Source organism: Mytilus edulis, chromosome 7, assembly GCF_963676685.1.
Source record: "Mytilus edulis chromosome 7, xbMytEdul2.2, whole genome shotgun sequence".
NCBI lineage: Eukaryota > Metazoa > Mollusca > Bivalvia > Mytilida > Mytilidae > Mytilus > Mytilus edulis.
In genome coordinates this window covers 20,751,477-20,771,208 of record NC_092350.1, presented here as the reverse complement: position 1 = coordinate 20,771,208, position 19,732 = coordinate 20,751,477, and the positions used below count along the sequence as shown (strand labels likewise).

Below are 19,732 nucleotides of genomic sequence, written 5' to 3'. Positions count from 1 at the left end.
GTCAACAAAGTCCTCAAACCTTGATAGAATTACATGAGTTAGTGAGATGACATCATCTTTGTAGCGGAAAGTAAATTTAAAGGATAATACTAGTATCGTTTCATCACTTCATTAGAAGTTCCTGTATGAAGTCAGGCAACCTCATGTGAATAAAGGTGAAACAAGTCAGTTAATTAAAAAAAACAACAACAAAAAACAACAACAAAAAAATCAAAACAAACAAAACACGTCATTCATCAAAATGAAATCAAATAAACATTTTAGTTTCTCATAAATGAGACTACTATAACACATAGTAGTCTCAGCTCATATACAACTTCGTTTTGTTAATAATAGTATTCTCAAAAATGAATATTATATAAAATGCGAGTAACTTCAACTTATCATACATGTCATATAGTTATATAAAAGAAACCAAATTTTGAATACTCACAAAAGAAGCATTATTTAAATTCAGTCATAACCATACAGTGTAAATTAAATATTTGATTCCAATCAGTATCCCAAATAAATTTTTTTTCTGATTACATATATTGTTCATGAGTAGGGCTAGTTGGCAAACCTTTAATTTTATCTTTTATCATCGAGATTTCACCCTTCTTTATTAGTGGGGCGAGTTGGCATGATAAAATTTAGAACCCTTTTTGGGCGAGTTGGTAAAGAAGAGGGGCGAATTTTTAAAAAGTGGGCGAGTTGGTTGCAAAGAGTGCGATATGGCAATGGGGCGAATTGTCTTACCTCCGAAACAAGCTTTTTTAAAAGCTAATATTTTGTATGGGGAGATAATCAACTAATGAATAACAACTTCCGGTGAATAGAAATACTTTCTTAATTCTTGAAGAAAGTTTTTGCCATTTCGCCATATTTTAACATAATTCTAGGTATTTCATTAGTTTGCTATGTAGGTTAAACCTTCACATATACTGAATACACATTTGTGACATTTCAATCTACTCGTACACCTTATCGCTATTTTGTCCCTATTTAATCAGTTTTTACAATATCGTCTTGGTACCTGTTTTGACGCGGACCAGAAATGACGCACTAATTTAGCTTTGGGTTTTATTTTTCTAAACAAAAGCCGTGACGTCATTGATAATTGCTATTCAAAACATGATGGTGAAGGTCATATGACTACAACATAGATGAGGGGGGATAGGAGGGGTCCTGATCCCGAAATTCCGGACTTAAAAACACGAGATCACGAAATCCCGGGCTTAAAAAACATGAAATCCCGAGGTCCCGAAATTCGAAAGAAGAATTCCCGGATCCCGAAAGGGTCAATCCCGAAATCCCGAGCTTAAAAATACCCGATCCCGGAGTCCCGATAAAGGTCCTATCCCCCCTCATAGATGCTTAAAACTCTGTCCAGAAAGGTTATTATTGCTTGAATTATTAAAGATAGTGCAATTTCCGCCATTTTATTAAGGTCAAAAACAGTCTACCCTTCCCCAAATGATTATCAGTTCTAAATCCACTTTGATCGGCAAAAGTACGTAAGCACATGCTTTCCCAGTTTGTGTTTTTCAAATCATGTGACTGTCATGTGACATGGTTTTACATTTAAGCGGGAATCACTGTAGAACAAATGATCATCGCTTATATAATTTTCTATGGTTTATCGATTTTTATCATTCATTGTATGACGTATACATTGATAAATGTATTAATGTCGATGTTGTTTTATGGATGCAATTACTTTTTATTTTCAAGCATATGGAATATATATGTCACTTTGATAAATTTTGAACAATTTAATATAAAATTTGAAATAAATATAAGTTACAATTAAATTAATGAAAAAAATTGTGTTGCTATCAACATGATCATGACTGTTAATGTCAAAATTTGTAAATAAAATTGAATTTGTTGAATAGTGTTAACTTTAAATTATCCCGATTGAAGCATTTTTTCGAACATCAGGTACGTGCAAGTGGTTTTTATTGGTTTGTTTACAGTGCGTCATTACTGGTACCCTTCATAAGGTTGACAGTTCGTTTGTAATGATAGCAAACATGATTTTTATTGCTATTACTGTTTAAAAAATAAACTGTTTAATGATTGAAATATTTTAACAAGTGATCAATCTTTCATTCTGCTCCGTTTTTCTAATTCTTTTAAATGGTAGATTAAATGTAGAGACAAACACAACGTTAGGTGCGTCATTACTGGTTCCTCGGGGATATTTATATTGCAAACAACTCTTGTCTTTTAACATGGTCAAAATTGAGCAATTCCTAATCTTCACAAAATTTAAATGGGAAATGCACCTGGAATCTCAAAAGTACTGACATAAATATTGATTTTTGTTGTAGTAAAATATTTTCTTTCTTGTATATGTTTTGATAATATGAGGCAGGCATAACCTGTGAATGGGGACGAAGTCTGTATGAATTATCTTTATTTTAATTCAAACATGTGAAAAAGAGAAATGGAAATACCGTAACGTTTTCGATTTTGATTTTGTTGTTAGGGATTTTATTTAAGTTCTGACGTCATATTCAATGTAAACAAAGAAAGGCTGTCATCAGATAACGTTTTTTCATATCAAACAATTATTAAAAATGAATATTAGTAATGAGTTCCTTCCTATATTTCACTCAACGGATAAATATATATTTTATTCAAAGTCTCTTGCAAACAAGACTGGAAAAGGAAGTAGATTTCTGCACTGAAACGGGGATTAAAAAAGTTTGAAAAAAAATTAATTAATTGATTTTCTTATTTTTTTTATACACCCGTCAAAATTTTGACGGGACGTATTATGGTATACAAATGTCCGTCCATCTGTCCGGCTGTCTGTCCGTCGTAAACATGTCGCACTGTAACTTGAGAATGACTTATCCAAATCTCTTAAAACTTAATATAGTTGTTTCTTATGATGGTCAAATGATCTGTATACTTTTTGGTGAAAATAAGATTAAAACTTTTTGAGTTGTGGCACTTTGTAACTAAAACAGCGGTGTGTTTTTTTCACATGTCGCACCGTATCTCAAAAACGATTCTTGATTATGGCTTAAAACTTTAAACACTTCTTAGTTATATTAATCTTAATATCTGTATACTTTTTGGTGATGATTCAAAATTTCATTTTTGAGTTATTGAGTATTTTGTGAAAAATGGGTAGGGGGTTTTTACATGTCGCACCATATCTCAAAAACCATTTATGATTATTGCTTAAAACTTTACACATGTCTTTGTTATATAATCTAAAGATTGCTTTTAAGGATTTCTTGTAGATTTTATATACTTTTAATTGACTGCATTAGTTTAAGACAGTTTTGTATATTTTAGGGTAAATGTACATGCATTTTTCATTTCTTTTTTCTTTTTTTAAGTATCTTTATAAATTTTTATATGCTTGTTTGATTCTTTTAAGACAGTGCTTTGTAATCAATGTTTTATGTATTTTTGTATTTTATATATATTTTTTTTTAAATGTGAAGCGCTTAGAGTAATTTTTGTTATTATATAATGTGCTCTATAAATATTGTATTTATTATTCTTATTATTTATTTCTACCAAACTTGGACAGAAGATAGTATCCAGAAGTAAATTTTGTAAAAGAAAATTCCTGTTTTTCTGCATTTTACTTATAAATGAACTTAGTTTTTCTGCCAGGAAACATTACATATACATGATATATATGCATTCACTCTGTGGTTAAAGTTTTTGAAATTTTATTAACTTTCTTAAACTATCCTGAATTTGTACCAAACTTGGACAGAAGCTTGTTTATGATCATTAGATAGTATCCTGAAGTAAATTTTGTAAAAAAATATCTAATTTTCCCATATTTTACTTATAAATGGACTTAATTTTTCTGCCAGGATAAATTACATTTGCTCTGTGGTTAAAGTTTTTAAAACTTTAATAACTTTATTATATATACTGTTCTGGATTTGTACCAAACTTGGACAGATGCTTGTTTATGATCAAAAGCTAGTATCTAGAAGAAAATTTTGTTAAAATTTTGTACCTGTTTTGTTTTAGTGTTTATCCATAATCCATATTTTACTTATAAATGGACTTCTTCCAGTTAATATTACATACAGTCTGCAGTTAAAGTTTTTTAAACATTTATTAAAAAATTATTAGATTCATTTAGTATCCTGGATTTTTACCAAACTTAGACAGAAGCTTCTTACAATGAAAAGATAGTATCGAGAGGAATATTTTTATTGATTTTATTCCCTCATTTTTGTTGAGCCTGCGATTGACAGCAAAAGTACGCGAGACACTGGGTTCCGTGGAAGCCTTACAAATTTTTTGTGAAAACAATCATAAAACCATACAAAAAATTCTGTATTCATGTTATGGGGACTTATGAAAGTCTAGCAGTTCTATTTGCATTTATTTCAGCTTGAGTCTAGCTATTTCTGCGATACTATGGAAGAATAAAAGAACTTGATAACTAACAGAATTTTTAGTTCTCTAAAAAAGACAATGTTTTGAATGATATACATAAAATGTATGAAAAAGCAGTCTTCGTTTTAAGATCTGACATATTGAATTATGAATAATTTTACATGTATGTTCAAAATGTACATGTAATAATGCATATATAAACAGATCTTTGTACCACATTTATCTTTTTAGATTAATCACAATACAAAATGACAAGACATTCAAAGAACTGCACAGCAGGAACAGTGTATACATACCATGAAAGACAGAGAGATACCAAATCATCAGGCTATGGAAGTAAAAGTGCCAGATTTGGAAAAGATTCTATCAAGGTTGGTCAGTTGTTACAGGGCTCAACAGTTAAATTATAATATGTGTTAGAATTAAATTCAATGTACAATCACTTTTGTCTAGCCTATGACTTTAGTCGAAAAAGTGAGACATAGCAATCCTACATTCCGTCAGTGTCAGCGGTGTCCACAAATATTCACCCTGTGGTTAAAGTTTTTGAAATTTTAATAACTTTCTTAAACTATCCTGGATTTCTACGAAACTTTGACAGAAGCTTGTTTGTGTTCATAAGATAGTATTAAGAATTAAATTTTGTTAAAATAAAAATTCTATTTTTTCCGTATTTTACTTATAATTAGACGTGTTAGATTAACGACTACTTTTGACAAACTACAAACTAGAATTGAGAGAAAATAATCATTTTTAAGGGGTCTTCTCAAAAACCATTTTGATTGTTTCTATCGATAACATAATGCATGTTGTAAAGTCAAATGCAGTATGATAAAGTAAAGGCTTAATTCTTTTGGTAAATTAAATTTGCCATTTGGTCCTCTTTCTACTAATTTAACGAGCATAAAGTATAACACTTTGATTTATTGAACATTTAAGTCTGTGAATATCATGTTCGACATTAGCTCGTCATTATTGGATAACAGTTAAACTATTATATTGTATCCGCTATTATAAAAGGTTCTCAATGAAATCAGGTTGAAGTCTGTGTCCTATTTCTGGTACCGAGTTGAAATGTTGTGCATTAATTTGGTGTCCTAGGAAACCGCTGCGTACAATTCGTATGTGGTTGTGGCTGTCAATCAAAACCTGTTGTGTATCGATTAGATGAGTTAAGTCATTTTCAACGTTTTTTATAGTTCGTTCCTAACTTGTGTTGTAACATCACTGTCCAAAGTTAGGGAAAAATTTAGGGCTCACAAACATGTATAACCCTGTCACATTCTTTTTGTGCCTGTCTCAAGTCAGAACCTGTAGTTCGGTGGTTGTCGTTAGTTCATATATGTCATATTTGTTTTTCTTTTAATGTTTTGTTAAAAATTAGGCTGTTAGGTTCTCAATTTAATTGTTTCATATTTATCATGTCGTGGCTTTTTATAGATGAATATACGGTATGGGTTTTCTCACGGATGAAGACCGTACGGTTGCCTATATATACAATTTATGTGTGTTGTTGGAAATATAAATTTATTTGTATGAGCTTTAGAAACAGGAAGAAAAGCGAGGCTCTGCCAACCTTTTCTCCTGTTTCGTAGCGAGTTTGTACATGTACAAATAAAGCAAAAAATTATTTGTATACCTGTTATTTTTACAATAGTTGGCTAATTGCAGGATAAAATTGGTTACATTCCCTGTATTTGAACTTTGATAGATATTTGTCTCATTTTCAATCAAACCTAGTTTGCCTCTGTCCACTGAACTAAACATTATCATCGAGTGATATAGTATTGGCGATCCAGGGGCATGTTCCGAGGGTTGGAACTCTCGGCCTTGTCTTTGGAATTTTTTATTACCGGGTATGTGAATGTTATTAGGTATTCTGGGTATTGAACTCCTCCCCTATCTTTCAAAATGGCTGGATCTGCACCTGTGTAGCAATGTTAAAAAATTATGATTTTACCGATTATATCAATAATTCTACTCTTTTGAGATGGGCCCTAATTTAGATGTCTCAATTGTAGACTCTCGACTCTCAATTGTCAACAATAATCATTTATCTAACATATCTAATGAACTTAGTTTTTCTGCCAGGAAACATAACATTTACTCTGTGGTTAAAGTTTTAAAATTTTAATAACTTTCTTAAACTATCCTGGATTTGTACCAAACTTGGACAGCAGCTTGTTTATGATCAGAAGATAGTATCCAGAAGTAAATTTTGTAAAAAAAAAACCCTTTTTTTCCTGTATTTTGCTTTTTCTGCTAGTTAACATTACATACACCTGCAGTTAAAGTTTTTAAAACATTTATTAAATTCATAAACTATCCTGGATTTTTACCAAATTTGGAAAGAAGCTTCTTACAATCAAAAGATAGTACATGTATCAAGAGGAATCAATATTTTTATTGATTTTTTTCCTCATTTTTATTGAGTCTGTGATAAACAGCAAAAGAAGGTGAGACACTGGGTTCCACAGAACCCTTAGAAATTTTTAATTTAGATATTGCATATTCATATATATTAACATACTTATTTCCTAGATCACACTAAAAATATGTCACACTATGTGTTGCTGACATCCAAAGTTGGCTTATATTAACATGATCATTTTAAGTCTTGGTTGTAATTTGGAACCTGTCTAGGAATTGTTTTGATTTGTATATATAAAAAAAGGATCCAATATTTATCATGTTTATACAACTATTGAAAAAGATTTTCATGCTTTACTTGATATTCATTATATTCACATTAGAATGATTTTGATTTTTCCATTCATATATGACATGCTTGATGTTCACACCACTACTGTTTATTTGTTTGTTTGTTATAGAATTTTGACTGTTGTTGTTTGACACTACAACCATGCAGGAATCCTATTGTAACGTAAGTGTCTTTTGTCATGTATTGATTTTGATTTTGAATTTTATTATTAACCAATTGATAACAAATATATTTTCATTTGATGTTAGCATCAACACATTTTGCCAATCATTTTGACTTGTATAACTACTTTGGGATGTGCCCATATTTGGGGAAATGCATGGTATACATTGAAAAGATATACCGGGAAATAAAAGCATATGACTTTTACTGATAAATATCTTTTACCTACAGCTATATGAATGATATTATGGAATAAAAATAACCTTGATTAGTCTCTGAGAAAGTGATTTATTTATTAGTTTTTGAACTAGCATTTTCTTGCAAGTATTTTTATTAGAATTTACAATTATTTTGTAATAGCAGCTGACACACAAAGTGGGATTCTGTAAATGCTCCATATAGCTCAGAAAATAACACGCTGTTTTAACACTTGTCACCCCATAATATCTTTCTTTAATTGCTCACTAGCCTTTTACTCATAAATGCTGCATGCTTAGGCTAGATGAGAAGCAGCAAATACCAGTTTTAAAGTCTTTGATTAAACCTAGACCTGACAGTGTAATGACTTCCCTCATTTGAGGAAAACATGCTACCATAAAACCACACCAGCTGTTTTAGAATTTAGAATAAGGGAATCAATAATATACATAGCTTGATGTTTACCTCAACACAGCTTGCATTACATTTTTCATACCTTACAGCAGTAACAGCATTGTCCAGGACTCCTTATTAGTCATAGATTTTCACCAAACATAGCTGCAAATCTATACTATTAAACGAGAAGACCTCATTTTGTGTGTCGCTTCTCTTCCTTCCACAAAAACCAATCCATGCAATCACCATGCCTCTGTGTCCTATAGGTAACATGCTTAGTCGCATTTGTCATCTATTCTTATGATTATTCAGATTGCCTTATTTTGGGAGAAAAACGACAAAAAAGGAGTCCGGATGTGATTCCGTCATCAGACTGACTTTTAGTCATAGATATAATTTCCAGTTTGAAACATGCATAAATACAACCAATCGTATGATAGATAACAAAAATGAAAAATAAATAAGCCAATCAGAGCGTTCTCCATATAATGGTGTTTAGATCGCAAGAACCACAACTATTATACCTCCTTATAGAGGACAATTATTTTTCGCTTTTATCTACATGTAAACCACGATTATACTACTTTTAATATATATATACTCTCTGTATTCTGTCTACTGTTTTCTTTGAAATGTTTACTATTTAAGGGGTCATACCAGTTGCATATATATTAAAATAAGTAAAACATGTGACACAAGTACAACCAATCGTATGATAGATAACAAAAATGAAAAATATATATATATTAAAATAAGTAAAACATGCTCAACTTCATCTAAAACTACCTCGACCAAAAACTTTAACCTGAAGTGGGACAGACGGACGGATGGACGACAGAACGCATGGATGCACAGACTAGGAAACATAATGCCCATAAATGGGGCATAACAAAATATTGTTGAAAGGGAAAACAGTGATTTGGCAAAAATGAAAGTAAGGTAGAGATTAGAGGGAGGCAGGACCTTTTTTGGGCGTCAGAATCGGATGTTTTTTAACTCAGGATTTGGGGATTGATCCTTACGGGAATCAGGGAATATATTTTTCGATTTCGGGATATGAATTTCTTTAAATTCTGCATCTCGGGATTTCATGGTTATAAGCCCGGGATTTTGGGATCAGGACCTCTCCGACCACCCCTCAAACTAGCCTTAGTCGGTCTTAGTCATTTATACATGATTCATATCCTACCAATGGCATGTTAATAAGGCTCTTAAAAGAAAAAGCACTGATGGATTGTCCTAGAAGCATATTTTGTTAGACTCATAATGGTCTATATACAAGCAGTTACATTTATTACATGTTTGAAACGGTTCAAATTGTTTATTTAATTTAACGAAGCATTGTAGCAAAGGAGAAGAATAATTGTGGTCTGAGGCCAGAAACACGAAAATGAATTGAATTTAACAGAAAGGAAACAAATATCGGACTTTGGAAAAAGGGAGAGGGCTTTTGGTACCTTTTATGAAATTCTTCATACATAATATCTTTTACAAAAAATCATCCTACAACAGTTCACAAGCTGTATGCCTGCGATTTCGCGGGTGTGTTCTAGTGTTCTTTAAAGCAGTTCATCAGTTGGACATTATCTATAACCTTTTTTCATTTGTCTAATACTTTATGGTTAGTTTTAACTATGTAAGATATAAACAGTGTGTTTTACATGAGGATATGCATTATTACATTTATGCAATAACAAAAAGGTGTTAACACCACATCTTCTTATATCTATATACTCAGTATACTGGAATATATGATTTTGACAATTTATTTATATGTTTATATAGACCAGAAGGTTTTCTGTATGACAAAGAAGCTATACTAGAATTCATCATACAACAAAAGAAACAGATTGCAAGAAAGCTGAAAGAATATGGAAAACAAATAAATAAAGCTAATGTAAGCATTGATTATATGTATTTTTTTTTTATTTCATTAATTTTTTTCTCTCACTAAAGCAATAAAAATGTTACTTACAGAGTGTGTTTGATGGGACATTAGCTGTTAAATTCATGTTTCAGGTTTGATTTGACACATATTATCATAATTGATGTATAATTTACTAAAACTCTGCTGCTAAGGAATATACAAATGAAGTTGGCAAGCAGAAGATATGTTCTATTTGATGTTATATTATTTTTCGATATCTATTTATGGGGTATACTGAGAGGATTATCAGATAACACTAGATAAAAACAAGTTTTGACACTTTGCTATCTTTATTTATTACATTTCTTTGTTAAATGCACATTTCTAGATATACCTTCAATAGCTAGGAGCTTAGGAAGGTTTGAAATTAAAAGATGAATAATGCCTAGATGTATTAGTGTGTTTTGAAATGTATAAACAAAAATAAATAATTAAAATAGATTTGAACAACATTAACTTAACTGTACCAATTTTTCTGCTCACAATGTTCAAACCGACAATAAATGTCTGTATTAGTATAAATGTCGCCAAATTGATGGCCGTGTTATTCTTCTGATCATAGAAATTGTTACATAATTCATGTAGAAGTTAAATAAAAAACATTGCTTACAGGCTTGTACTTATACATCATTAGTCTTTGTTATATAATTCAGGAAGAGTTACATGAATTAGCCAAAGCAGAATTAGAAACAAAGAAACAGAAACTTATTAGTCATGTAGAAGCTCCATCTGACAAAAATGGTAAGTTATCAAGTATATTTATTGCTGATATGAGAATGGTGTTGACACGTAATTTTAATTAATTTTTATAGATGTCAGGAATGTTTCAAAATTTAAGTGTAGATACAATTTATAAGTAGGGTTTCTTTTTATTTATTTAAAAATAAGAAGATGTGGTCTAATTTCCAACTTCCCACCAAATTTATTTGAAAGTTAGCAACTAAAGGTCACTGTACAGCCTTCAGCAATCAGATAAAACACTTCAAAAGGCTTGAAAATGACCAATGTACAACATTTCAAAAGAGGAAACCAATGGCCGGATTTATAAACAAAACAAAACAAAAAACCCAAATATGATATACAGCAACAAGTGATATCCACTGAATTACAGACTCCTGAATTGAAACAGGCATATACAAAATGAGGAGCGTGGTAAATATGCCTCTCTAATCATTTTCCTTCATTCATGGGCCATTGACTTGAATTATCATAATAACAACATGTTAAAGAATAACCATTTAAATTTGACTTAGATATTTTAATATATACAGGGGAGATAATCCATGCCAATATTTTGTTTATACTTTTACAGCTAGTGGTAAAGATGATAAAAGTATTTGCAACATGAACAATGGTAAAGGTAAAGAATTACCCAGTTTCTGGGTTCCTGCTTTAACGCCAGCTGCTGCTCCTACTAAAGTCGAAAAACCTGTGAGTGTGTGCTTTTAAACTGTCTGAAATATTTGTTGTCCTTAATTTGTTCATATTATTGTTGTCATCAATTTTTATGACAGACTTTACTGCATGCAATTTCACAAGAATTCAGATTTTCTATAAACAATTACCCTCTTTTACTGTATGAAGTCAAAATGACTGCTTTTATCTGCATTCAACATGATTGCTTTTTTCCCTATTGCTATTACAATATAAGAGGCTGAAGAAGAATTGTTATGCTACAAGAAGACATTTAATACACTTTCCTTTAATAATATTTTAAAATTAATTGTTAACATTTTATAGGATGAAAAAGTAAGATGTCCAATGAGTGGTAGACCAATCAAGTTAAAAGATTTTATAGATGTCAAGTTTACACCAATAAATGACAGAGATTCTAAAACAGCTCTAATTTCAAAAGAGGTAAGATAAAAATGCAATGCTTACACATTGTTTAAAACTGTCTTTGAAATTTAAATATCTGAATAAAGAATGGACTTTTGTCCCTATTTAATACTTTGATGTTGACACTGTTTCTACTGTCTGTTATATGGACAGATGAAATGTTTTATTAAGGCAATGTCAAGGTTGACTGGATATCTGTCTGTCAGTTATGGGCAATGGAATATTTTTTATGAGAAAAGACAATATAAAAGACACACATGTGTAGTTATAAGTCAAATCAAAGTGCAAAGGCTGTTTCTTTTTGATAATATAATTTTTTTTCATTTTCCAGTTTTGTACTTTTTCTATGTTAACAAAACACTAGTTACAAATTAAATGGTTGTATATCACTTCACTTGGAACAGATGCAATATAAAACTTTGTTTAAACCTCACATTATCTTTGAGAGTTTACACTAGATACAAAATAACTTGAATATTATTAAGTCATTTTATAGAAATTGTCCTTATACTGATTCAAACAGAAATGAAGGGATGGTAATGCAAACACTAATGGACTATTGTTGTTACTTCTTCATAAACATAAATATCTGAAAAAATTAATACTATAGCATAGTGGAAATCAAAAAGTCACTGCAGCAAGACAGAGGAAAAATTAACTACATGTGTCCATGAATGGATAGTGTATATGACATAAAATTTTATAAAGCCAAATAAATTTTGGAAAAACATTCCCATCAGCTGATGAACACATGTGCTTCTTGAGGATTGCCTTAGAATATTGCAGATTTGATTTATTTTAATTTTGTGTGAATTTTTAAAAAAGGAACATATTTTACATTATTGTAGCAATTGAATAATTTCAAATGGTTTCAATCACTGGCATGTTACAAATGTTTTACATTCTACAAAACTATTTTATTTTGATTTGATTTATTATTACAGGCTAGATATGTATGTGCCGTTACAAATGATGTCCTGGGTAATTCTGTCCCTTGTGCAGTTCTTAAAACCTCGTAAGTTTCTTGTATCCGTATATAGCTAAATTTATTACAAAAAGGTTGATTTATAAGTTTATGAGTTCATTTGATGGATATTTAATGGACAGAAAAATCAAATTGTAATTACATGTATTATTACTATATATGTAAGGGCTATTCCAGAAAAAAATGTATGGGGGGGTTGGAAGGCAGTTTTTGTCAGCACCCGCCACCCAGACAATTGTAATTGAGAATTATAGTGCATTACAGTGTGAAAAGTTGCTCTGATACCAATCACCCATGTATTATTAATATAATGTGCCTTCCAACCCCCCCATACATTTTTTTCTGGAATAGCCCTAAATCAAATATGCCCCACAACATTATGGAATATTTGATGGATTTATTTATGAAATGGCTCTTTGATCGTTTGTTTTTTTTGTGTTTTTCAGTTGTATCTTATTGACTATATCTTACATATATATTGTTAGATAAAAGTTATTGTTTGCTCAAGAGTGGAAACTATATATCTAATTTTAAAATTGAAGCAGGTGTATATTTTTGATAGTGGATTTCCTCAAGGATGGTTGCATGTAAATGTGCTGCTTGTTGGTCCGAGACCACAATTGTCGTCCCTTGATTTTCGTTGTTCACGAATATAGTCCCTAGTGTTGACAGTTGGTTACTTGTCATTAATTTTTATACCCCTTTCAAATTTATTTCTCCATGTTTAATGCCTCAATTGCAAGAAGGGGGGGGGGGGGGGTGAAATTACACTGTAAAAAAATTTGGGTCCAGAATTTTAAAGGAAAGTAGTGATTTGGTCCAGCTGAAAAAGGTTAAAAATTAGCACTTCGGAAGCTGTCAAAAGATTTCAAGACGCCCTAAACATAAAATTGTCCATATTTTGAGTTAGAGCCGATGAAGTGTTCTATAATTTTGATATAATTTGTCCCAAAAGTAGTACAACACACTGTAAAAGTTTCTTTGAGAAAGCGCAGGTGGGATTTTTTTAATTTTCATTTATGTTCTAAAAGAAATGCACTACGAAATAATTGTGTTCTCGGACCTAAGAGGTGAAATCTGTAAATATAGAATCTGTACTTTGGCAACTTCCCTAAATGTTTTGATGGTGTCAATTTGTCAAATAGCATGAAACTAAAGGATTTAAACTTTAATTTTATAGAATTTCTTTAAAAATGACCAATTTCGACATTTTATGGTCAAAATAGGCATTTATAGCCTTTTCAATATTGATGCATAAATGGCATCCTGACTTTCTATCTGACAGGTTTTCATGTGTCAATATTTGTGTTTCTATGCCTTTATCTAGTTCTTTTACTTATTTATGAACTCTGAATCTACAGAAAAGAAGATTATCTCAGACAATATGTGCAAAATGTGTTGTATAAATGACCCTTGTCTAATGCCCTGTTTGGATGAAGTAAAAAGTGGGGAGCTTGGTACATAAAATTTGAAGTCCATAATAAAGACCTCACTAAATTTGTATCAAAAGCACTTTACAATATCTATTGTACCTGTTCCATTTCACATAATATCTTTCTTTTCTTCTGTAAGATAGCAAGTGATTTAAATATAAGCCTGTTGAGAATAAATTGCATGCAAGTTTTTCCCTAAAAAGGCAAAAATCTTTGTATCAGACCATACTGTTTGTAAGAAAAGTTAATTGCAAGAGTCTTTTTGTGCTCATATTTGTTGTATCCTGTCACATGAGTATAGAAATGATACAAAAGACACAAATTTTTATTTCTAATAGCCTCAGTATGCATTTTTGTCGAGCCTGCAACTTTTGTTGCAGAAAGCTCGACATAGGGATAGTGATCCGGCGGAGGCGGCTACGGCGGCGGCGGCTACGGCGGCGGCGGCTACGGCGGCGGCGGCTACAGCGGCGGCGGCGTTAGCTAACTTCTTAAAAGCTTTATATTTTAGAAGGTGGCAGACCTGGATGCTTCATACTTTGTATATAGATGCATCATGTTACGAAGTTTCCGTCAGTCACATGTCCAATGTCCTTGACCTCATTTTCATGGTTTAGTGACCACTTGAAAAAAAAGTTCAGATTTTTTGTAATGTTGAATTCTCTCTTATTATAAGTAATAGGATAACTGTATTTGATATGTGCGTACCTTGCAAGGTCCTCATGTCTGTCAGACAGTTTTCACTTGACCTCGACCTAATTTCATGGATCAGTGAACAAGGTTAAGTTTTGGTGGTCAAGTCCATATCTCAGATACTATAAGCAATATGACTAGTATATTCGGTGTATGGAAGGACTGTAAGGTGTACATGTCCAACTGGCAGGTGTCATCTGAACTTGACCTCATTTTCATGGTTCAGTGGTTATAGTTAAATTTTTGTGTTTTGGTCTGTTTTTCTCATACTATATGCAATAGGTCTACTATATTTATTGTATGGAATGATTGTAAGGTGTATGTGTCTAGCGGGCAGATGTCATGTGACCTTGACCTCATTTTCATGGTTTAGTGGTCAAAGTTAAGTTTTTGAGTTTTGGTCTTTTTATCTAATTCTATATGCCATAGGTCAACTATATTTGGTGTATGGAAATATTTTATGATCTTTATGTCAGTTGCGCAGGTTTTATTTGACCGTGACCTCATTTTCACGGTTCATTGCACAGTGTTAAGTTTTTGTGTTTTGGTCTATTTTTTTTAAACTATAAGTAATAGGTCAACTATATATGTTGTATAGAAGCATTGTTAGCTGTACATGTCTGCCTGGCATGGTTCATCTGACCTTGACCTCATTTTCAAGGTTCATTGGTCTTTGTTTAGTTGTCTTGGTTAATGTTCTGTTTGTGTGATAGTTGTTATAAAGCTTAGCTTTATACTTAGGACTATCAACATAATATCAATGATTAGTAAAGAAGGCGAGACATTTCAACGTGTGCACTCTTGTTAATGTAAATATATGGCACCGCCTAAATTGACCATAATTTTTTTCCAGTCTTACTTGGCCTAAGGCCCTTTTAAACTAATATGATATGTTATTTGTAACTTTTCTTTCCATTTAAAGTACTTTCAATACATATGTAAGGATCATTTATAACCAAAAAGCTTCACAAATTTAAAATTGCTGGAAAATATTACATCTTCATGTAAGGCTCCCCTTCATTGAAAAACCTCAATTTTTAGGCGCAGGCTCATATAAATTTTATTTTTGAATAATTATGCCAAGTCTGATAAATCAAATGAGTACTCTATTGCTTTTAGTACAGGATAAGTTATATATTAAGGCATTTAAAAAGTATTTTTTGCAATATTTTAATTTTTAAAGCCCCAAATTTTGATAATTGAAATTTTTCAATTTTAACGTCAAAATTTTACGCGCAAAGATGAGTATAGAACTTAACTTATTGTCTATAATATACATCCTATTGTCATGAAACTTTGTAAGCAGTGTTATAATTTATTAAGCTTTGGTTATACCAAGTTTTTTAAGATTTGTCAACTCTTTCTATCCTATTAGGTCCGAGACCACAATTGTCGTCCCTTGATTTCATTGTTCACGAATATAGTCCCTAGTGTTGACAGTGGGTTACTTGCCATTAATTTTTATACCCCTTTCAAATTTATTTCTCCATGTTTAATGCCTCAAATTGCAAGTAGGGGTGGGGGGGGGGGTGAAATTACACTGTAAAAAAATTTGGGTCCAGAATTTTAAAGGAAAGTAGTGATTTGGTCCAGCTGAAAAAGGTTAAAAATTAGCACTTCGGAAGCTGTCAAAAGATTTTAAGACGCCCTAAACATAAAATTGTCCATATTTTGAGTTAGAGCCGATGAAGTTTTCTATAATTTTGATATATATTGTCCCAAAAGTAGTACAACACACTGTAAAAGTTTCTTTGAGAAAGCACAGGTGGGATTTTTTTAATTTTCATTTATGTTCTAAAAGAAATGCACTACGAAATAATTGTGTTCTCGCCTTCTCGGACCTGTTTTCCAACTGCAGTTTATAAATTCTATTTTATATGATTCACTTATAGTTATGAATGAAAAAAATAATTTGATTTGACATGTGTCATTGATTTATCTTTCAGAGGCAGTGTTGTAACAATGGAATGTGTAGAAAAGTTAATAAAGAAAGACATGTTGGATCCAATTAATGGCAAGAAAATGACAGACAAAGACATCCTACCATTACAAAGAGTAAGTATGGGCTTTGCTCTTTGTTGAAGGCTGTACGGTGACCTATAGTTGTTAATGTCTGTGTCATTTTGGTGTTTTGTGGATAGTTGTCTCATTGGCAATCATACTACATCTTCTTTTTTATATGAAAGATTTTGATTTGAAAAATAAAGTTTAGAATTTACTGATATGTTTATTGTCATGATTGTAAACAATGACAAATCTGTAAACCTACACTCAAAAGATTTCTTGTGATTTGTTAACGTTTGAAATTATTAAAATCTTATCTTAACATTTTGAAACTTGGTCTTTTATTCCATTTAAGGCCAACTAAAATTAATTAGTAGATTTTCATCCAAATTTTTGAAAAAAATGGGGCGGGTGGGAGGATTTTATTTTTTAATTTTTATTTCTTATGAAACCCTCTTGTGACGTGTTCTTCAAATATGCAAGAGTAATAATAAGTTTATATTATGTATATACATATAAGGAATGGTACATAATATTTCAAATCTTAACATAATAAAAATCTCTAATTGGCAACCACTGTTCTACATGTAATAGCTGCTTTAGAAGCCTAAACAGCAAAAACATAAAAGAAGAATGCTCCCCTCAGTTAGACTATCTTCACCAAATTTAGTGTTTTTTTAAGCGACCATTTTTTGTCTCCATAAAATGAAACAAATATGCAACTAAAGAATTACGAGTTCAGAATAAAATGAAACTGTTTTGAAAACGAAAGGGTTGGTGCTTGTATGATTAATATGTAAAACATGAACTTAACCAAAAAAGAGAAGATGTTTAATGGCTCTATTAAGGGTATTGGGACAGAAGGTGTTTGTGCTGTTTGTCATTAAAAAAGCCACGTGGGTAAATCTAAGTGTATGTTTGCCGACTTTTTGAACTCAATTGTACTGTCATAAATCTAACAAGTTCGTGCTTGCGTCATTTTAATTATGCAGTTATGTTTTTGTACGAATGTGTTCCACGATTCGAGCTCTTTGGGTATAATTCATAGTCCACAATTCCTGCCACAAAGTCATTTTATCAATAAAAAAATCCACGGTTTTCTTAATCACAGAAATTTGTGTCATACCACGATTTGCAATCTTGGACACAGCGTATAACTTGTAACCCGATTATTTCATGCCCTTCTTGAAATCAATCTCTATTCTCGGTACACGATTTTGTCATCGTAGAGCTTCAGAATCTTTTTTAATTACTCGAAGTAATACGAAAACCGAAAATTGAAACATGAAGTCTGAAAGGAAACAACATTTTTGACGCTTACCGGAAACGGAGATGAACTAATCCGGAAATCGTAAATTTTTTAAAATAAAAAAAATCGGGGCGGGACGATTTCAGAGGGGCGGGCGGGGATGAAAATCTATCAATTAATTTTAATTGGCCTAAGTAATGTATGTTTTTGTTTTCATTTGTGTCTCTTCTTTAACTAATGAGACATTGGCATTAAAAACATGCAGTAACTTAGGCACTTTATTAAAATGTTTTATATAAAACCATAAGATTGTTTTGTTATAAATGAAGTTAAAATATCGTATGGTGGTATACTTAGATACTGTAGGGAACATTATGGAATGGAAAGTGAAATGGTATATTATCCCTCATGCACTTGACAAGCTGAAAGTTAAGGAACATTGCTTCATCTTAAAGTATTGTTTTGTATGAAAATACTTGATATACCCCAAACAATAACTGCATCTTAATCTTTCTTTAAAAAGACATTTTGTTTTGAAAATGCATAATTGTACTTTCAGGGATCATCTGGATATTCAGCATCAGGACATACATTAGAGGGCAAAAAATATGGTCCTTCTGTCATGGCTTAAACTGGGGAGATCTTTTATAACACCTCTGGGACTTTAAAAATTGATGATAGGAGATAAAATCAGTGTTCAATGGAAAATAAAATAATGTATATGAAGTTGAACTGTTCCAGGAAAAGCTGATCTGTGTACAAACAATTTCTAATTTATTTAACATTCCTGAGTTTCAAGTCAGCAAGGTGCAACCAAAATTTGAAGTTCACTTTTATGTATTTTATAGTTTATTTATTTAATAAGTTTTGTTTTTAAAGTCGGTTTTAGAAGCAATGGTGTTGTATCCTCTCAAAATATCGATCAAACATTTAGTTAAATATTGATGCTGTTCACCAGTATGGCTATTCAGTGGCACAGAAACAAATAGTCCTTTCAGAGATGAGACATTATTCTTTTTTATTACTTTAAAATTATAAAAATATTGTGTACTGTTGTTGTGTTTCATATTTTTTGGTTGTTTGAAGAAATACATGTAGATCTTTTTTAAAATATTGATTAACTATTACATTGTGTATGAATTGTTTAAAAAGAATGGATATTTTGTGCAATTAAGGGTGGATATGTGTATATTTTGCATTGTTTTTTTATGACCACTACAAAATGTGTATTAAATGTATATTAAAAACTTGTATTATAAAATGATGATAGACAAATAAAGAAAATAAACAACATGCCTGGTTCTAACTAATTATAAACTTATAACTAGAAGTAGCTGGTTGATTGTTATCCAATGAAGGATGAAGTAAGGACGGCTGTTGTCACATATTGCTGTAAATAAATATAGAATAAATTCCTACATAGGTAGAATATTTTTCATAAAATATTTGATCTAGGCAAATTTTTCAGTGCATTTTATTGCAGTTTTAAAGGTTATTTGTACAAAGTTTATCAATTTGTAATAAACTCAGCCTTTCACTTGCAAACTTAACAGAACGTCCTTCATATTTGTGAGTGAACATACAGTCCATACAGGTTAGGACTAGTTTACACACCAATAAACTCTTTAAAATAACCTTTGCGAGTGTCTTTTTTCTTTTGGATTGTTTGATATTTTTCATGTTGTGGCCTTTTGTAGCCAACTTTTGTGTTTTTCCCATTGTTGGAAGTAATGCAGTGGCCTATAATTATGTACAT

At 31.3% G+C, this 19,732-nt stretch overlaps 1 protein-coding gene across 3 annotated transcripts; it reads left to right on the top strand.

The window, feature by feature from the left end:
• Positions 1 to 767: 767 nt before the first annotated feature.
• On the top strand, positions 768 to 19,269 carry LOC139481003 (nitric oxide synthase-interacting protein-like). Of its 3 annotated transcripts, none has more exons than XM_071264021.1 (10): positions 768 to 881; positions 4,600 to 4,739; positions 7,200 to 7,252; positions 9,632 to 9,743; positions 10,427 to 10,514; positions 11,086 to 11,204; positions 11,514 to 11,630; positions 12,557 to 12,627; positions 16,670 to 16,778; positions 18,536 to 19,269. In XM_071264021.1, exons 2-10 carry the CDS (start codon positions 4,617 to 4,619, stop codon positions 18,605 to 18,607), a joined length of 864 nt encoding a protein of 287 aa, XP_071120122.1. In that variant the 5' UTR covers positions 768 to 881; positions 4,600 to 4,616; the 3' UTR covers positions 18,608 to 19,269. The 3 variants fall into 3 exon arrangements, with proteins under 3 accessions (XP_071120122.1, XP_071120124.1, XP_071120123.1); XM_071264023.1 differs by having other exon boundaries at positions 778 to 810; XM_071264022.1 differs by having other exon boundaries at positions 788 to 901.
• Positions 19,270 to 19,732: the final 463 nt, after the last annotated feature.